At 34.7% G+C, this 14,200-nt stretch overlaps 1 protein-coding gene across 1 annotated transcript; it reads right to left on the bottom strand.

The window, feature by feature from the left end:
• Positions 1–1,251: 1,251 nt before the first annotated feature.
• On the bottom strand, positions 1,252–4,593 carry LOC132283803 (B2 protein-like). The gene is made up of 6 exons (XM_059785831.1): positions 4,534–4,593; positions 2,999–3,571; positions 2,506–2,606; positions 1,973–2,056; positions 1,769–1,879; positions 1,252–1,653 (listed from the first exon to the last, which is right to left on the bottom strand). Exons 2-6 carry the CDS (start codon positions 3,558–3,560, stop codon positions 1,612–1,614), a joined length of 900 nt encoding a protein of 299 aa, XP_059641814.1. The 5' UTR covers positions 3,561–3,571; positions 4,534–4,593; the 3' UTR covers positions 1,252–1,611.
• Between the last annotated feature and the right edge of the window lie 9,607 nt (positions 4,594–14,200).

The following is a 14,200-nucleotide window of genomic DNA, read 5'->3' on the forward strand; positions in this document are numbered from 1 at the left end:
TGTCGTTTGTTTGGTGCGTGTGTAGTTTTTTGTCCACAGCCGTACTCATGGTAACGATTTGCCGCCACTTCATTTTCTGTTGACTTTTGTGAAACTATTGTTTCATATAAAAGTTGGGGCAAAAAGGGCCAGATAAGTGAGAACCGAGTTACTGTATTAGTTAATAATTATTTGATCGGTTTATCATTCAAAAAATAATTTTTTAAAATTTTTAAAATAAAATTTTATTTTTTTATTTTTAAAGAATTATAAGAAATTATATTTTTAAAATATATATTTTTTAACTAAATTTTCAAAAAAGATTAAGTAAATTATTTTCAAAATTTGAATTATAGAAAAATAAAAAACTGTACAAAATATACACTTAAAAAATAAAACATAAATGAGCAAACCATACTACAGACCTTTTTTATTATCAAACATTTTTTTTTTTTTCACATTATCAAACATTTACACTGAAGTCTTTTATTATAATTTATCAATACAAAATCTCTCTTAACCTACCAATAATTGGTACAGGAATAATTAACTGTTCTAGAAAAAAATTAATGGCATGAATGGCTTTTAGCTCATAAAACAATTCACAAAAACTTAATAAATAAAAAATTATTTTAGAAAAATTATAAAAAATTATTTTTAAAAATAGATAATTTTATAACTAATTTTTCAAAAATTAAACCACCAAGCAAAATTTGTGCACAGTATTTAATTTTCAATTTAAACATAAAACTATTTTCAAATTTACAAACTAAATAAACCCTAATATACTCTTTGTAGTATTGTACTAGCAACAAATTAACCTAGACCGTGCGGCGGAGTACGTAAGATGCTGTGGGAATGAGTCGCTTTTGGAAAGAATATAAAGGGTGAAACTCATCGACCCCAGGCCAGGCTGTGGATCGGTTTAGAGGATATTACTTTGCTGAGCAAGGGCTACATACCAAAATAAGACATATCGTGCCTCGCCAAGGTAATGTGACTAGCTGTAGCGAAAGGTTCACACTCGGTTATTTTTCAAGGCAAAAGAAAAAAATAAAAAAATTAGTGCAAGCATAAACTTGAGCATCACTCCAAGGTAACACAGCATCCCAATAACTACTAAAATCGCAAAATCCCACCCCACCCAACCCTATTGTGGAATGAAAAGCAGCACCGGTACAACAACCCACAAGACTCAAATTCCAGACCCAAACTCTACACAGGTGCATGTTCAGAATTCAAATTATTATGATCACATGTGAGAGAGAGAGAGGAGACGAAACTCAGTTCAAATTGCAGAAAATAGGAATACATTAGGGTCGTCATCTTCCGAGGACTTAACATTATACAGTCGCCATTCTTCTTGATCACAAAGTTAAAATGACATGAGACATTTTGCAGCTACTCCAGATAGATCTTCACAAGACACTATTATAATTATTTGGCAGGCCACAAACCTTTTCCTTCACTCCGAAACATCACCAAACCAGATTTTAACTCCCAAGCTTGCGCTCTAAGGATTAAGTAGCCAAAATCACACAAACTTAAATGCACCACAAAACCTACATCATGCACATTTATCACCAGCATTTGCTTATGCTGGAGAGTCCATTATGTTTGGTGACCAAACAATTAAGCACCTGCTTGTTCACACAGGTCCAACAAGTCCAAAGTCTGCAGTATGAACCAGAATTTGTGACGATCAGTATCAACATAACAGCCAGATTGATAAAGATGCAAATTAGTACACAAACTCTAAAATATTGAAGAATAGTAACTTTCATCATACCTCTGGGACTGAGAGCTCAAGACGAAACTTGGGACCATCATAGTGGTGCAAGACTGGCCTAAAAGTATCTTCCTCCAAGGCCTTGCAGATTTTCCTAACACGTATCCTTACCTGAAAAGGAAAATGAAAAGGTCAGAAGGCTATAAAATGGGAATCTCCCCCAAATCCTTGAAGAAAGAGTATTCAATTTTTGAACATGTTTACCTGTGCAGGGAACCTTGATTCACCCTTGCATTTCTTATCTTCCCAAGCAGTTGGATCAATGTTAGAACCCCCAAAAGTTGTTGCCTGTTTATAATAATAAAAAAATAAAAAATTGTGTTCCAAAATATTAGTAAATAACTAACCAATATATATTAGAAAATCACAGAACTTATAATAGAAGTATATTACATCTTAGTTGCTCAAAAGAAAAAGGCATTTCTCGAAAAAAATCACTTATATAAACATATATGTAGAACAGTCCGGGAATCTATTCCTAGATTTACATTGATTAGCTAATTTTGGAACAGTGCCGCTAAAGATAATGATTAATATCATCTCCATTTGAAACAAAGAAAATCATTATAGGATTTGCTTACCAAGGTACCCTTTTAAATGGTTGCCTCTTTAAACCGGTGCTCAAAATAGGAATATACGTAAAACAGTAACATTTCACATACACCCTAATTTAATGAAACTCAAAGAGAAGAACTATGTTGTAACCAGAAAAAACACATTGAATGTTAACCACAAACCTCAAAAATGCCATGCAACTGGTGAGTAGTATAGTTATAGAGAAACAGTGGTAAGCCTGGTGTTATTGCCCGGACAGAGTCTCTATATCTTGGTGGCAAGCCTACAAAATGAGAATTCACACTGATCATCTACTTGTAACTGCAAATATATGAAAAGGAGAAATGTCTAATTATCATCAAAATATATCGGTTTTTTCCCAAAACTATGTAGCATGCTTCAAAAATAGGTGCAATCACAATTCTAACAACAACTGAGACAACTAGATGTTCCAAGTTCCAACAAATGCATTAAATCTAACTCAACTTCTTAAACAGTTCAACAGTTGTTTTGTTCTTAATATCCATCCAAAATTCCAACAAAAGCAATAAAACTCTAAATGCACCACTAAATTGACTGGTTTGTTAAATATATATGTGACAAACCAGGTATTAACTTTTCCGAACCTATTTCCTGACTTTCTTCAAGGTTAATAAATGATGCAAACATAATTACCAAATAGTTGCCGCTTCAAATCTTCCTGCATTGTATCATTGTTACAAACAAAGATGTATCCACCAAGTGCCTCATTCCGTGGAAGTGTCTCTGCTGTGGGTAAGGTCTTGAACCTTTTGTCAACTGCTCCGTTTGTATTAGTGTTCTCATTGGTGGTATTATTGCTGCTGTTGTTGGGCTCTCTGTTATGGTTGTTGCCACTATACTTGCTACCGATCATATTTCCCATATTGTTACTACTGCCCTTCTGATATACTGTATTCATATTGTAGATGCCATTTCTGAAGGAGCTTTTGTTTGCATTTTCAGTCATTTTAGCCCCCAAATTTAACATGTTGAAGTTGAGGCTTTCAAATTTGTTATCCTCCTGAAACCCAACATTATCCCTTGGCCTTATTTCAGCTGAGCCCTTTGAGAGATCAAGATTATTCCTTCGCTCCCCCTTTGAACTGGTCTGCTCAGCCAACTTGGAAGCAACCATTAACCACTTGTGATCCTCTGAGACTTTTGATTGTCCTCGAAGTTCATCACCCAATTGCCAAAAGGTTTGCATACTCTCCATACTTGCAAAATCTAATGCATTAACATAAATGAGGAATTCTTGTAAGACGTTCACAGGAAAAAAAAAAAAAAAAAAAAAAAAACAAAAATATAAGTAAGAGAATATACAGTAAGTAAATTCCCCATGAAAAACAGTATTATATATATATATATATATATATTACGTCAGTGACCCAGTGCATATCAAAGTTGCATGTTGATGAGAGGAGTATAATTGACAAATTGGCAGTCAGACATAAACCAAGTAACTGACGCAGATTCAAGAACAAATGTCATTCCAGAAAGCACAAATTGCAAAACAAGGTTATACAAACATAATTTATTGCAAGCACTGTGGAATACTGAAACTGCAGAAAAGAATATTTCATTAGAGAAATTTACTTTATAGAAAAAGAAACAAAGTGAAATTAATCTTCCTGAGCTTGGGAATGAGATCACTTGACCTAAGGAAACATTAAACAGTATAAAACTCAGCAGAGTGATTTTCCAATAAGATTTTGTGAAAACAAAAATTCACTAAAAAGAAACTTTCTTCCAGAAAATTTTCTCGGAACTATTTTCCTTCACAAGAAGCGAGCATAAACCGGAACCAACTTATTTATCAACAAAAATTAAAGGGGAAACAACTAGAAGTCAACACAATAGGTTAAAAAGGTAACAGAAATATCCAACATTCATCCAATTTCAACAGTAGCAAGACTCAAAATTCACTACCATTACTCCAGATCCAGTATTGTATACACTATTCAACAACTTCAGCTAACTCATGCAGGGTTATCAAACAAGTGCATGTGAAAATTGTGTGCGCTGTCACAAAATAAAATATGCAGAGAAGCACAGTTGACATCTTAATAACAGATAAACTGAGCATTTAAACATGGATAAACAACTTTAATCCAACGGATCAGCCAAATTATTCGTCTCCTAAGAACCCTATATTTGGGGATTCAAGAGTAGAGAGAGAAAGTAAGTACCTCGATCTCCTCGGCTGCGAAATCCGGAAGACGCGACAGAGGGGAAGTAAAAGTAGATTTCTCGGTTTTTATATAAGATTGTTACACTGAAACGCCCATATTGTTCAACGGTATTACACTACTGCCACTTTAGTTTTGAATTCTCACAAGAACAGTGATGATTGAATTCTACAAGCACGCGCTTGTAGCCTGCGTGCTTGACATTTACCTATCACATGGGAGTCCCGGGTACACGAGCCTTAAATGCGAATGGAGTTATCCTAGGTATCCGTTTCATGCTTTGCTTGCCACTTCAACAGCTGCTCAAATTTTGTGCTGTCGGCATAGCCGCAATAGTTATTAAAATAGGAGGAGTATGCGGTAATTATCTCTTGAAAATAATTATTAAATTCAAGAAAATTTTGATCTTAATGACAAATTTAAATAAAATTGTTCTAAAGTGATCATGAAATTTTAAAAAAATTGAATAATAATTAAATTTAAATTTTAAAATATAATTCAGTGATCATCTCATGATTTATTACCAAAAAGTTCTTATAATAGATTATTCAAATATGTGTAAATAATTCCCTTTTGTTGGAATAGAATGTATTTTTTTTTTTTAAAATATATTTATTATATCCCATTTGTTTGAACGGTAATTTTTTTAGAAAAATTTGTTTTATAATCTTTTGTCCTCTCAAATTCTTTCCTAAGGCCCAGTTTGGACTAATGGAAATGGAAAGAAAAGAAAAGTACGTAATGGAGGATGATGATTAAAAATGTGTGTTGGGTATAAACCGTATAAAGGAAAGGAAAGAAAATAGATGGTTTTGAAAGAATAGACCAAAGATTTAAATAGTAACTTTGTTATCTTTTTAAAAAATGGAAGAAAATGAAAAGAAATATAAAGAAAAGGCAAACGTAATATTTTTAATATCAAATTTTCCGTTAAGACAAAATTAAAATTACACTTGTTCTTTGGCATGTTTTAGCAGGTGAATATTTTTGTGTAGTTGTTGCTTCTTCCTAATTAGAAGCAGGAATGCTTCAAGTGATGATGATGAGGTTCACCAATTTCGGGGTGGTGATGATGTTGATGAGAGGGATGATGATGATGATTTTCTGTTGGATAGTTTTGGTGAGGAAACAGGAGAGGATAAGGTGTACTTTTGATAAACAAAAAGAAGTTGAATTAAGGCAAAAATGATTAAGTTTTGTTTTGGAGAAAATTCCAATTATAACAGCCTTTGCATGATTTAAAGGTTACCTGCGAGAAAATTGAGAAGAGATGGAAGTACTGAAGAAGTGGCTATTGCAATAGTTTAGTTATTAAGGATGATGAACTTCAAATGCTCTATCATGTACATATTTGGTGGTTTGATTTTTCTCCGGAAATGCACAAAATTGTCAAAAGACGAAAAATTCCTGATGGCGCCGACTGCATTTTGTGAAAGTTGACGCACAGTATTTTGAGACAGAAATGATATATGATTTTCCCGTGTGTTGCGTTGCTTATAAATACTTCACAAAAAATAAATATCTCACAAAATGATTTTGTCACGAACTTTCATGTTATGGAACATTTAACTTGGACAGTGCTTCATTAAAAAATATATATGTTTGCTTGATTTATCTTTTATAGGTAACATTTAATTTGACCTATATGTATTGAAATATGATATCAAGAGAGAGATTTTTTTGCCTACCTAACATACAAGTTAAAGGTATAAATATGAATTCAAAAGAACAATAAAGTTGTTATTAAATTTTTTATTTATTTTAGAATTACACAATCTACAAATTTGTTTTTTAAAATATAAAAAGGTATAATAATAAATTCATTAAAATAGTTTCATTTCATTTTTTTTCCCAAATATAATTATTATCCTTTTTCTTTATTTTCTTTCATCAATCAACCTAACACAATAAGAAGTTAAAATTATCATTTCATTTTTTTTTCCTCGTAACTAATGTTATCATTTTTTCTTTTTCTTTTTTCCGTTGTACCAAACAAATCCTAAGGTACTAATAACGTAATTGGCCAAGTTTCCAAACACTCATATAAATTTTGAAGGAGCAAAGATAGATATTATGAACGGGCACATTATGTTAAGGTAATATTTTGCGGTGGGAACCATTCAAAATATATATATATATATATATATATATATATTTTGTGGTGGGTGTCAAACTCCCAACAATCTACACAATATTTTATCCATGTCTTACACCAGCCTCTTCGAATTTAGGCTCTTTAAAAATATCATTTCTTTTCTAAGAGTCACGTCAGCAGTTTCGCTCTCCAAAAATAGACACTCCATCAGGCTCTTCGAATTTTCGTTTTCCAAAAAAAATCTCAAAATATTTTTTAAATTTTTTTTCTAAAGGCTATATTTTTCATCTTATACAATGAACACTCATCATATGGATTAAAAAATATATGATTAATTTAAAATAAAAATCAAAAAAAAAATCAAATTTAGGGGGAAAAAAAAGGTTTTTAAATTTATTTTTGGCCCAAATCAATTTTTTTTTTTTTACAAATAATGTCTCAACAATATATTTTTTATTTAATAAATTTTATTTTATTTTATTTTATTTTTAAAAATCATGCTACCAACAGTTCCTTAAGGTACTGTTCTTGATTGTTGTAGCCTAAACTTTACAAAACGATGGCGTTTTGGCAAAAATAAAATAAAATAAAGTCCTGGCTGGGCTTGAGCTCACGGTATTCCATAAGCTAGCCCACGAGCAAATGTGGACCTGCCCAATTAGCGCTAGGCCGCTGTGGACGTGTTTGGGCTTTTCAATTGCGAGAAGGCCTTTGGCTAATACGGTGCGAATGCTCTAAGCGAAGGTATATTTGTCATTTTTAAGGACAACGCCATTGATTTTAGGTAAGAATGGCAATTTCCTCCGACTTGGTGGATTTTTGCCCCGGCCCGTTCATAATGTGGTGGATTTGGTAACTCCTAAATGAGTTTGGGATGGGTATTGTAAAATAATTGAAAACCTGAATCATGTTTGGGGCGGAGGTGGATTTAGTGAAGAATCCACCCTGACGACGGCCCGATTATATATTGTCACGCCCCGAATTCCACGACTCGGGTCGCGAAGAAAAATAATAATAATAATAATATATATATATATATATATATATAATAATAGATAATTAAGTCAATAAATAAATAATTATATTCACTTGAGTAAGTAAATAATTAATTGGAGAAAACCGGTGTCATCCACCACATAAATAATAATAATAATAGTTTCATAAAATAAATAATAGAATGATTAATTAACCATTTATATTAGACTATCCAAATGAACCCGCATGTACACAACTTAAACAATAATTGTTCAATCCCACTATATAAGTCATGGCCACCATGGCCTCATTACAATCCATAAGGTGAGAAATAATGTTAAGGGATAACATGAGTAAAGATAAGAGAGGAAATTCCATAAGAACTCCAAAAGATAGATGGGTGAGTTCCTACGTCATTTCCCTCCTCCAAAAGAATATTACAAACATGTCATCAAATATAATATCCAAAATACAGCATGCGTCAAAATACAAATCCAAAAGTAAGCTACACAATGGATGTCATAATTATCACAAGTAACTCAAAAATGTTGTCAAGATCCCAATCAAGTTAGGGATAAGGAACCTCCTCTTGGGCAATGCCCTTTCCTGAAAAATATAAGAATCAACGGGGTGAGCAACTGTAACAACCCACTCCACCACATGGTATGATATTGTCCGCTTTGGGCCTGAGCCCGCACGGTTTTGCTCTTGGGCTTCACCCCAAAAGGCCTCATACCAATTAGAGGTAACACACTTACATATAAGTACTTCACCTTTCCTCTACCCAGGAGATGTAGGACCGTGCACCCGTAGCTCGCCAGTGTGGTAGCCTGACAGTGTCTCTCGCACCCGTCCACGGCACACCCGCTCACAAGGTCATCACAATCCACCCCCTTGGAGGCCCGACGTCCTCGTCGGCACACTTCCGGCTGGGTCAGGCTCTGATACCAACTGAGATACGCCTCGAATCCGAAACACGGGTTGATCAAGCCCAGGCCCAAACCCGAGGGAATATCAAACAATTAATATTTTATAATGAACACGGAATACAAAATAAATTAAGAAATGAAATTAAAGCTGGAAGGAACTAAAAATAGAATCCGCAAAATATTATAATTATTAAAATCTATCAAATCCAAACTCCAAAACTCCATTAGTTTACAACTTGGGAATCCATCTCTAGTGGACCCCTATTAAACATCCAAACGGAAGATAGAACAAATGTAATAAACGTCCAGAAATAAAACTATAGAGAGAGCCCTACATCGTCGGAAGAATGAATAGAGACCTCTGCTCAGCACGAACACGTCTAAGCCTGGAACTGTCGTGTACCTAAAAAATAGAAGTGAGAGAGCCCTACACTTCGGAGCAGTTGGCGAGGCTTTACATTTCAGAGATTGTGAAGCTACATGGCATTCCATTGTCTATTATATCGGACAGGGATTCGAGCTTTGTATCTGGATTTTGGAAGAGTTTTCAGCAGGCTTTAGGTACGGAGTTACACCTTAGTACTGCTTATCATCCTCAGACTGACGGACAGACTGAGAGGGTGAATCAGATTATGGAAGATATGCTTCGGTCATGTGTTCTGGATTTCAAGGGCCACTGGGATGAATATTTGCCACTTGTGGAGTTTGCTTATAACAATAGTTTCCAAAAGACTATTGGTATGGCACCATTTGAGGCATTGTACGGTCGACCGTATCGGTCACCTGTTTGTTGGATGGAGGTTGGAGAGAATCGATTCTTAGGTCCTGAGTTCATCAAGGATACCTCTGAAAAGATTGCTCTTATTCGAGATCGCATGCATATTGCCCAAAGTAGGCAGAAGAGCTATGCTGATCGTCGTACTCGGGCTTTGGAGTTTCAGGTTGGGGATCAGGTTCTACTCAAAGTGTCTCCTATGAAGGGTGTTATGCGCTTTGGGAAGAAAGGGAAGTTGTCACCGCGATTTGTTGGTCCATTCATGATTACGGATCACATTGGAGCTGTTGCTTATCGGTTGGCACTTCCGGATACTTTGGATCGCGTCCACAACGTGTTTCATGTTTCCATGTTGCGGAAATTTCTTCGAGATGAGGATCGGTATCAGCATATCGATGTTGGGGAGATTGCGTTGCAGCCGGATGTAACTTATTTAGAGCCACCGTGTCGTATTGTCGACCGACGAGATCAGATTCTTCGTAATAAGGTTATTCCTTTGGTTCGTGTTCAGTGGAGTCATCACAATGAGTCTGAGTCCACTTGGGAACGAGAGGATGTCATTCGCTTACGGTTTCCTGAAATATTGGAAGAAGGTAAGAGTGAATTCCGAGGACGAAATTCCTTTTATTAGGGGGGAAGAATGTAATACCCCTAATTTTAAAAAGGATATTCCTATTATTTAATGGTATTTAATTTATTATTTAAGTGCATTTTATTTGATTATGTATCATTATTTTTTTTATTAGGTGCTTAATTGTTTTATTTTGTGGTGATTTAATTTATTTAAATGATATTTATTTTTAGTTATTTGAATGGAATTACTTGTTAGTGTTTTAATTATTTAATTGGCATTAATGGTTTAAGTGTAATTGGTTTAGTTATTTGATTGGAATTACTTGTTAGTGTTTTAATTATTTAATTGGCATTAATGGTTTAAGTGTAATTGGTTTAATTATTCTATGTGTGTCTTATTTTATGTGTGTCTTATTTGGTTTAATTGGGTTTACTAATTATTATTTTGTTCAATTAGATTATTTGTTAAGTATTTAATGGTGAATAGGGTAATTAGGTAAATACATCTAACTGGGGTTTTAATTACAGTATAAATTAGGGTTTTATATTATAGCTGTCGTAGGTTTCTACGTTAATTGGATGGGCCGGTTAGGATTGTGAGTTGGACTTAAATGAACCTAGGATTTAGGAAAACTCTATAAGTATAAGGTAGACGTCTGTGTAGGGTTTTTTTTAAACAAAGCACACGTTTTGTGGAAGTGGAGAAGGAAAAACGCAGTTTTTCACATTCTGCCAAGGTTTGATCAAAGCTCCGATCCCGCTTCGTCCGTGGTCCGATCGAGTTGAATTTTGGAGGAGAGGTTTACGACTCGGTGACGCACAATCTGAACGGTGGAGATCAGAGTTTGACCTCGGGAACAGTGATTCGTACTCGTAAACAGTAACTGGGTCGCACAGGTTTTTTTTCCATTCTGCCCAGATTTCATCAAACATCCGATCCCGCTTCGTCCGTGATCCGATCGAGCTGAAATTTGGAGGATAGGTTCATGACTCAGTGTCGCACAATCTGAATGGTGGAGATCAGAGTTTGACCTCGGGAACAGTGATTCGTACTCGTGAACAGTAACTGGGTCGCACGGGTTTTTTTTCCATTCTGCCCAGATTTCATCAAACATCCGATCCTGCTTCGTCCGTGGTCCGATCGAGCTGAAATTTGGAGGATAGATTCATGACTCAGTGTTGCACAATCTGAACGGTGGAGATCAAATTTTGAGTTCGGGAATAGTGTTTCGTACCCATGAACAGTAACAGGGTTTTGGAACTCGCCGGGATTTTTTTTAAGAAGACGACGTTGAAACTTTGAACAAAAGTTTCTGAGGCAAGATTCTATCCTTACTCTTTCCCTTAGGTTTCATACTCTTTGCACTCTTAAATGATTCCAGGATTAATGAAGATTAAACCAAACTAAAATGATATCTGTTTTGCTATGAAACTGGTAGTTACAGTAGTGTTGTATGCTTGTTCAACCTAGACTAAGCATATTTGTGGATGCATTGTGGTTCTGTGGTTCACGTTTTTCCTTACCACTGATAGTATAAATTATTGGAAGGATGGGTCTAGATGATAGCTATCTTAACTTCTGTAATAGCAACTGTTGGAACTTAAATACTAAGAGGATTTGAGTTTAACACTAGATCGGTTTTGTGGAACACTATAATTTGAGCATGTCTACATACATACTGTGAATATTGTTTTGATGCTTACATTATTACAGTTAGTATCAACTGTGGAGGTTAGGATTTTGTGATACATACCCTACATATCTGTATGTCATTTGTAAGGTGTTAAATGGAAGTTTTAATTAATTCTGTCTTTATATCAGACTAAAGGGAACAACTTAAATTGGGCATGTATATGTTGTTGTTGTGACCATGTTTATCAATGCTTATTTGATCACTGCTAACATTAAATATTGGATGTTGGAATTTAGTTGATATATACTTGATTTATTGGTATTATTGACTACTGCAAGATTGGAAAGTAGGCACCGGTATGGGACGGTGGCATACTAAGGATGGGTTTGGTTTTTAAAATAATACCATTACCCACCTACTTGGAATAAGGATGAGATTAACTAAAAGATAAGTCTCGTGGATTTGTATTGTCGTGGCAACTACTTGTTGAGCGGCAATACCAGGGATTTTGGATGTATTTTATATATGTACTGTTATGGTGCCTCGGTATGAGCTTGAGCCTCAGGACCGATGGCTAGGGAGCGTATATGCATCGGGATGTGTAGCTGGCTACGATGGTTGGAGGTATACCCTGTTTAGGTATAGGTACATATGCCCACTTCGTGTGCGTTTTAGCATGTTACCTCTATTCAGGTTGAGACCGGCCTGTAATCCAGTGAGAGTCCTTTAGTGTGACTATATATATATTTACGGACTATTAGCTATTGTTGAATTGTTTAAGATGTACATGCGTATTGGGCCTCTGTTTGGATTGTAGTAGTATAGAACTTGCGCGTAGGCCTGACCCACTTCTATTTTTCAGGTACACGACAGTTCCAGGCTTAGACGTGTTCGTGCTGAGCCGAGGTCTCTATTCACTCTTCCGACGATGTAGGGCTCTCTCTATAGTTTTATTTCTGGACGTTTATTACATTTGTTCTATCTTCCGTTTGGATGTTTAATAGGGGTCCACTAGAGATGGATTCCCAAGTTGTAAACTGATGGAGTTTTGGAGTTTGGGTTTGATGGATTTTAATAATTATAATATTTTGCGGATTCTATTTTTAGTTCCTTCCAGCTTTAATTTCATTTCTTAATTTATTTTGTATTCCGTGTTCATTATAAAATATTAATTGTTTGATATTCTCTCGGGTTTGGGTCTGGACCTGATCAACCCGTGTCTCGAATCCGAGGGGTATCTCAGCAACGAATTGCTATGTATGAATGTTTCATGAATATAAACTAGGTTTCTCAAAATTCTATAAGCATTGCATGGTCATACAATACAAGGAACATGCTCCCTAACGTCTAATTTCAAAAGGAACCTAAATAAGATCATCCTAGTCTAGCATAAATAATATTAATTCATTCATTAAAACAAGCATAAATAATATAGTGTAATGTACATAAATTCACAAGTTGTAATAACACATAAATGCCAACTTGAAAATAAAAGTCAAAATCAATTAACGGGATAACTCGGAACACACCCACACTCCCGGTCACATAGCCATGCTATGCACCTAAATAAAAATAGTCATTTTTGGATTACTAGTCCGTCGGAAACTAACCGATTGGCCAATATAAAGTGGGGAAACTCATGTTTCACCCGCGAGTGCCGAGCCCTCGCATTCTCAAGAAACAACCCCCAAGTATCTCCCAAAACCAACAAACAAGTTCACAAATTAATCCATATTCCATGATATGCCCAAATTGTACTTCACATGCGCACATAAATTATACTAATTACACAATCCATGTCCTATGGTCCAAATCACTATAATTGCATACTCTTGATGCAATGTCAACAAATTGGATATTTTAAAGTCATTTAAATTCATGTTATCATTATATCAAATTTCAAGTGTGTAAAAGTTTAACATCATCATTGATATATACATCTTCAAAATTAACCTTCACAAAATAACAAATACATGATAATTCCATGAATAAACACAACATATAAGGCACTTTAATTACAAGAAATTGTACACATTAAGATTTAGGACTTTAATTAACATCCATAATATCAACAATGGAACAAATAACATATTACATATGAAAATTGATATAAAAACTCAATAAAACATTATGAACATGCAATTAAATCATTACATAAGCTCTCTAATTAAATCCACACACACAAGTGTATGCATAACTCACACAATGGTCATAAAATTCCATGAACTCCTAGGTTATAAGCACAATACACCCCTACCTCAAGCTAGGAGCAAACCCTAGCTACTCCAAAAGAAAAATGTGCTCCAAATCCAAAATTGATTGAGGGGTTTTGTTCCTCTCGTAATGTTTGTTAATTTTCCTTATATGCAAGCTCAAAATCTCAAAGGTTGGAGGTGAAATGGTGGAGAAATGGTTGAAATAAAATGAAAAATAAGAGAATGGGAGAGAGAAGAGAGAGTGTCGGTAAAGTGGGAGGAATGAGAGGATTTTGGGTTTATCTTAGACTTTCTCTCTCTATACAAACACACATATACATAGCACACATATTCTCATCCACACATATCCTATCAACTAGTCAACCTAGGCCCCACCACATAACAAAATACAATTAAAAATAAATATAAAAGAAAAATAAAAATAGAAGACAAGACTTAGTTAATACATATATGTACCTTTTAAATTTATA

Source organism: Cornus florida, unplaced genomic scaffold (genome assembly GCF_030987335.1).
Source record: "Cornus florida cultivar Cherokee Brave unplaced genomic scaffold, ASM3098733v1 CherokeeBrave_3.0.0_Hap2_Chr11, whole genome shotgun sequence".
Classification (NCBI taxonomy): domain Eukaryota; kingdom Viridiplantae; phylum Streptophyta; class Magnoliopsida; order Cornales; family Cornaceae; genus Cornus; species Cornus florida.

What these genes read in the sequence shown, in the direction of transcription:
- LOC132283803 (XM_059785831.1), bottom strand. Translation starts at nt 3,560, where the DNA reads ATGGAGAGTATGCAAACCTTTTGGCAATTGGGTGATGAACTTCGAGGA. An exon ending in AGTTGCATGGCATTTTTGAG is followed by an intron (nt 2,057 to 2,505) that starts GTTTGTGGTTAA and finishes TATTATAAACAG; the next exon opens with GCAACAACTTTTGGGGGTTC. An exon ending in TTGAGCTCTCAGTCCCAGAG is followed by an intron (nt 1,654 to 1,768) that starts GTATGATGAAAG and finishes TTCATACTGCAG; the next exon opens with ACTTTGGACTTGTTGGACCT.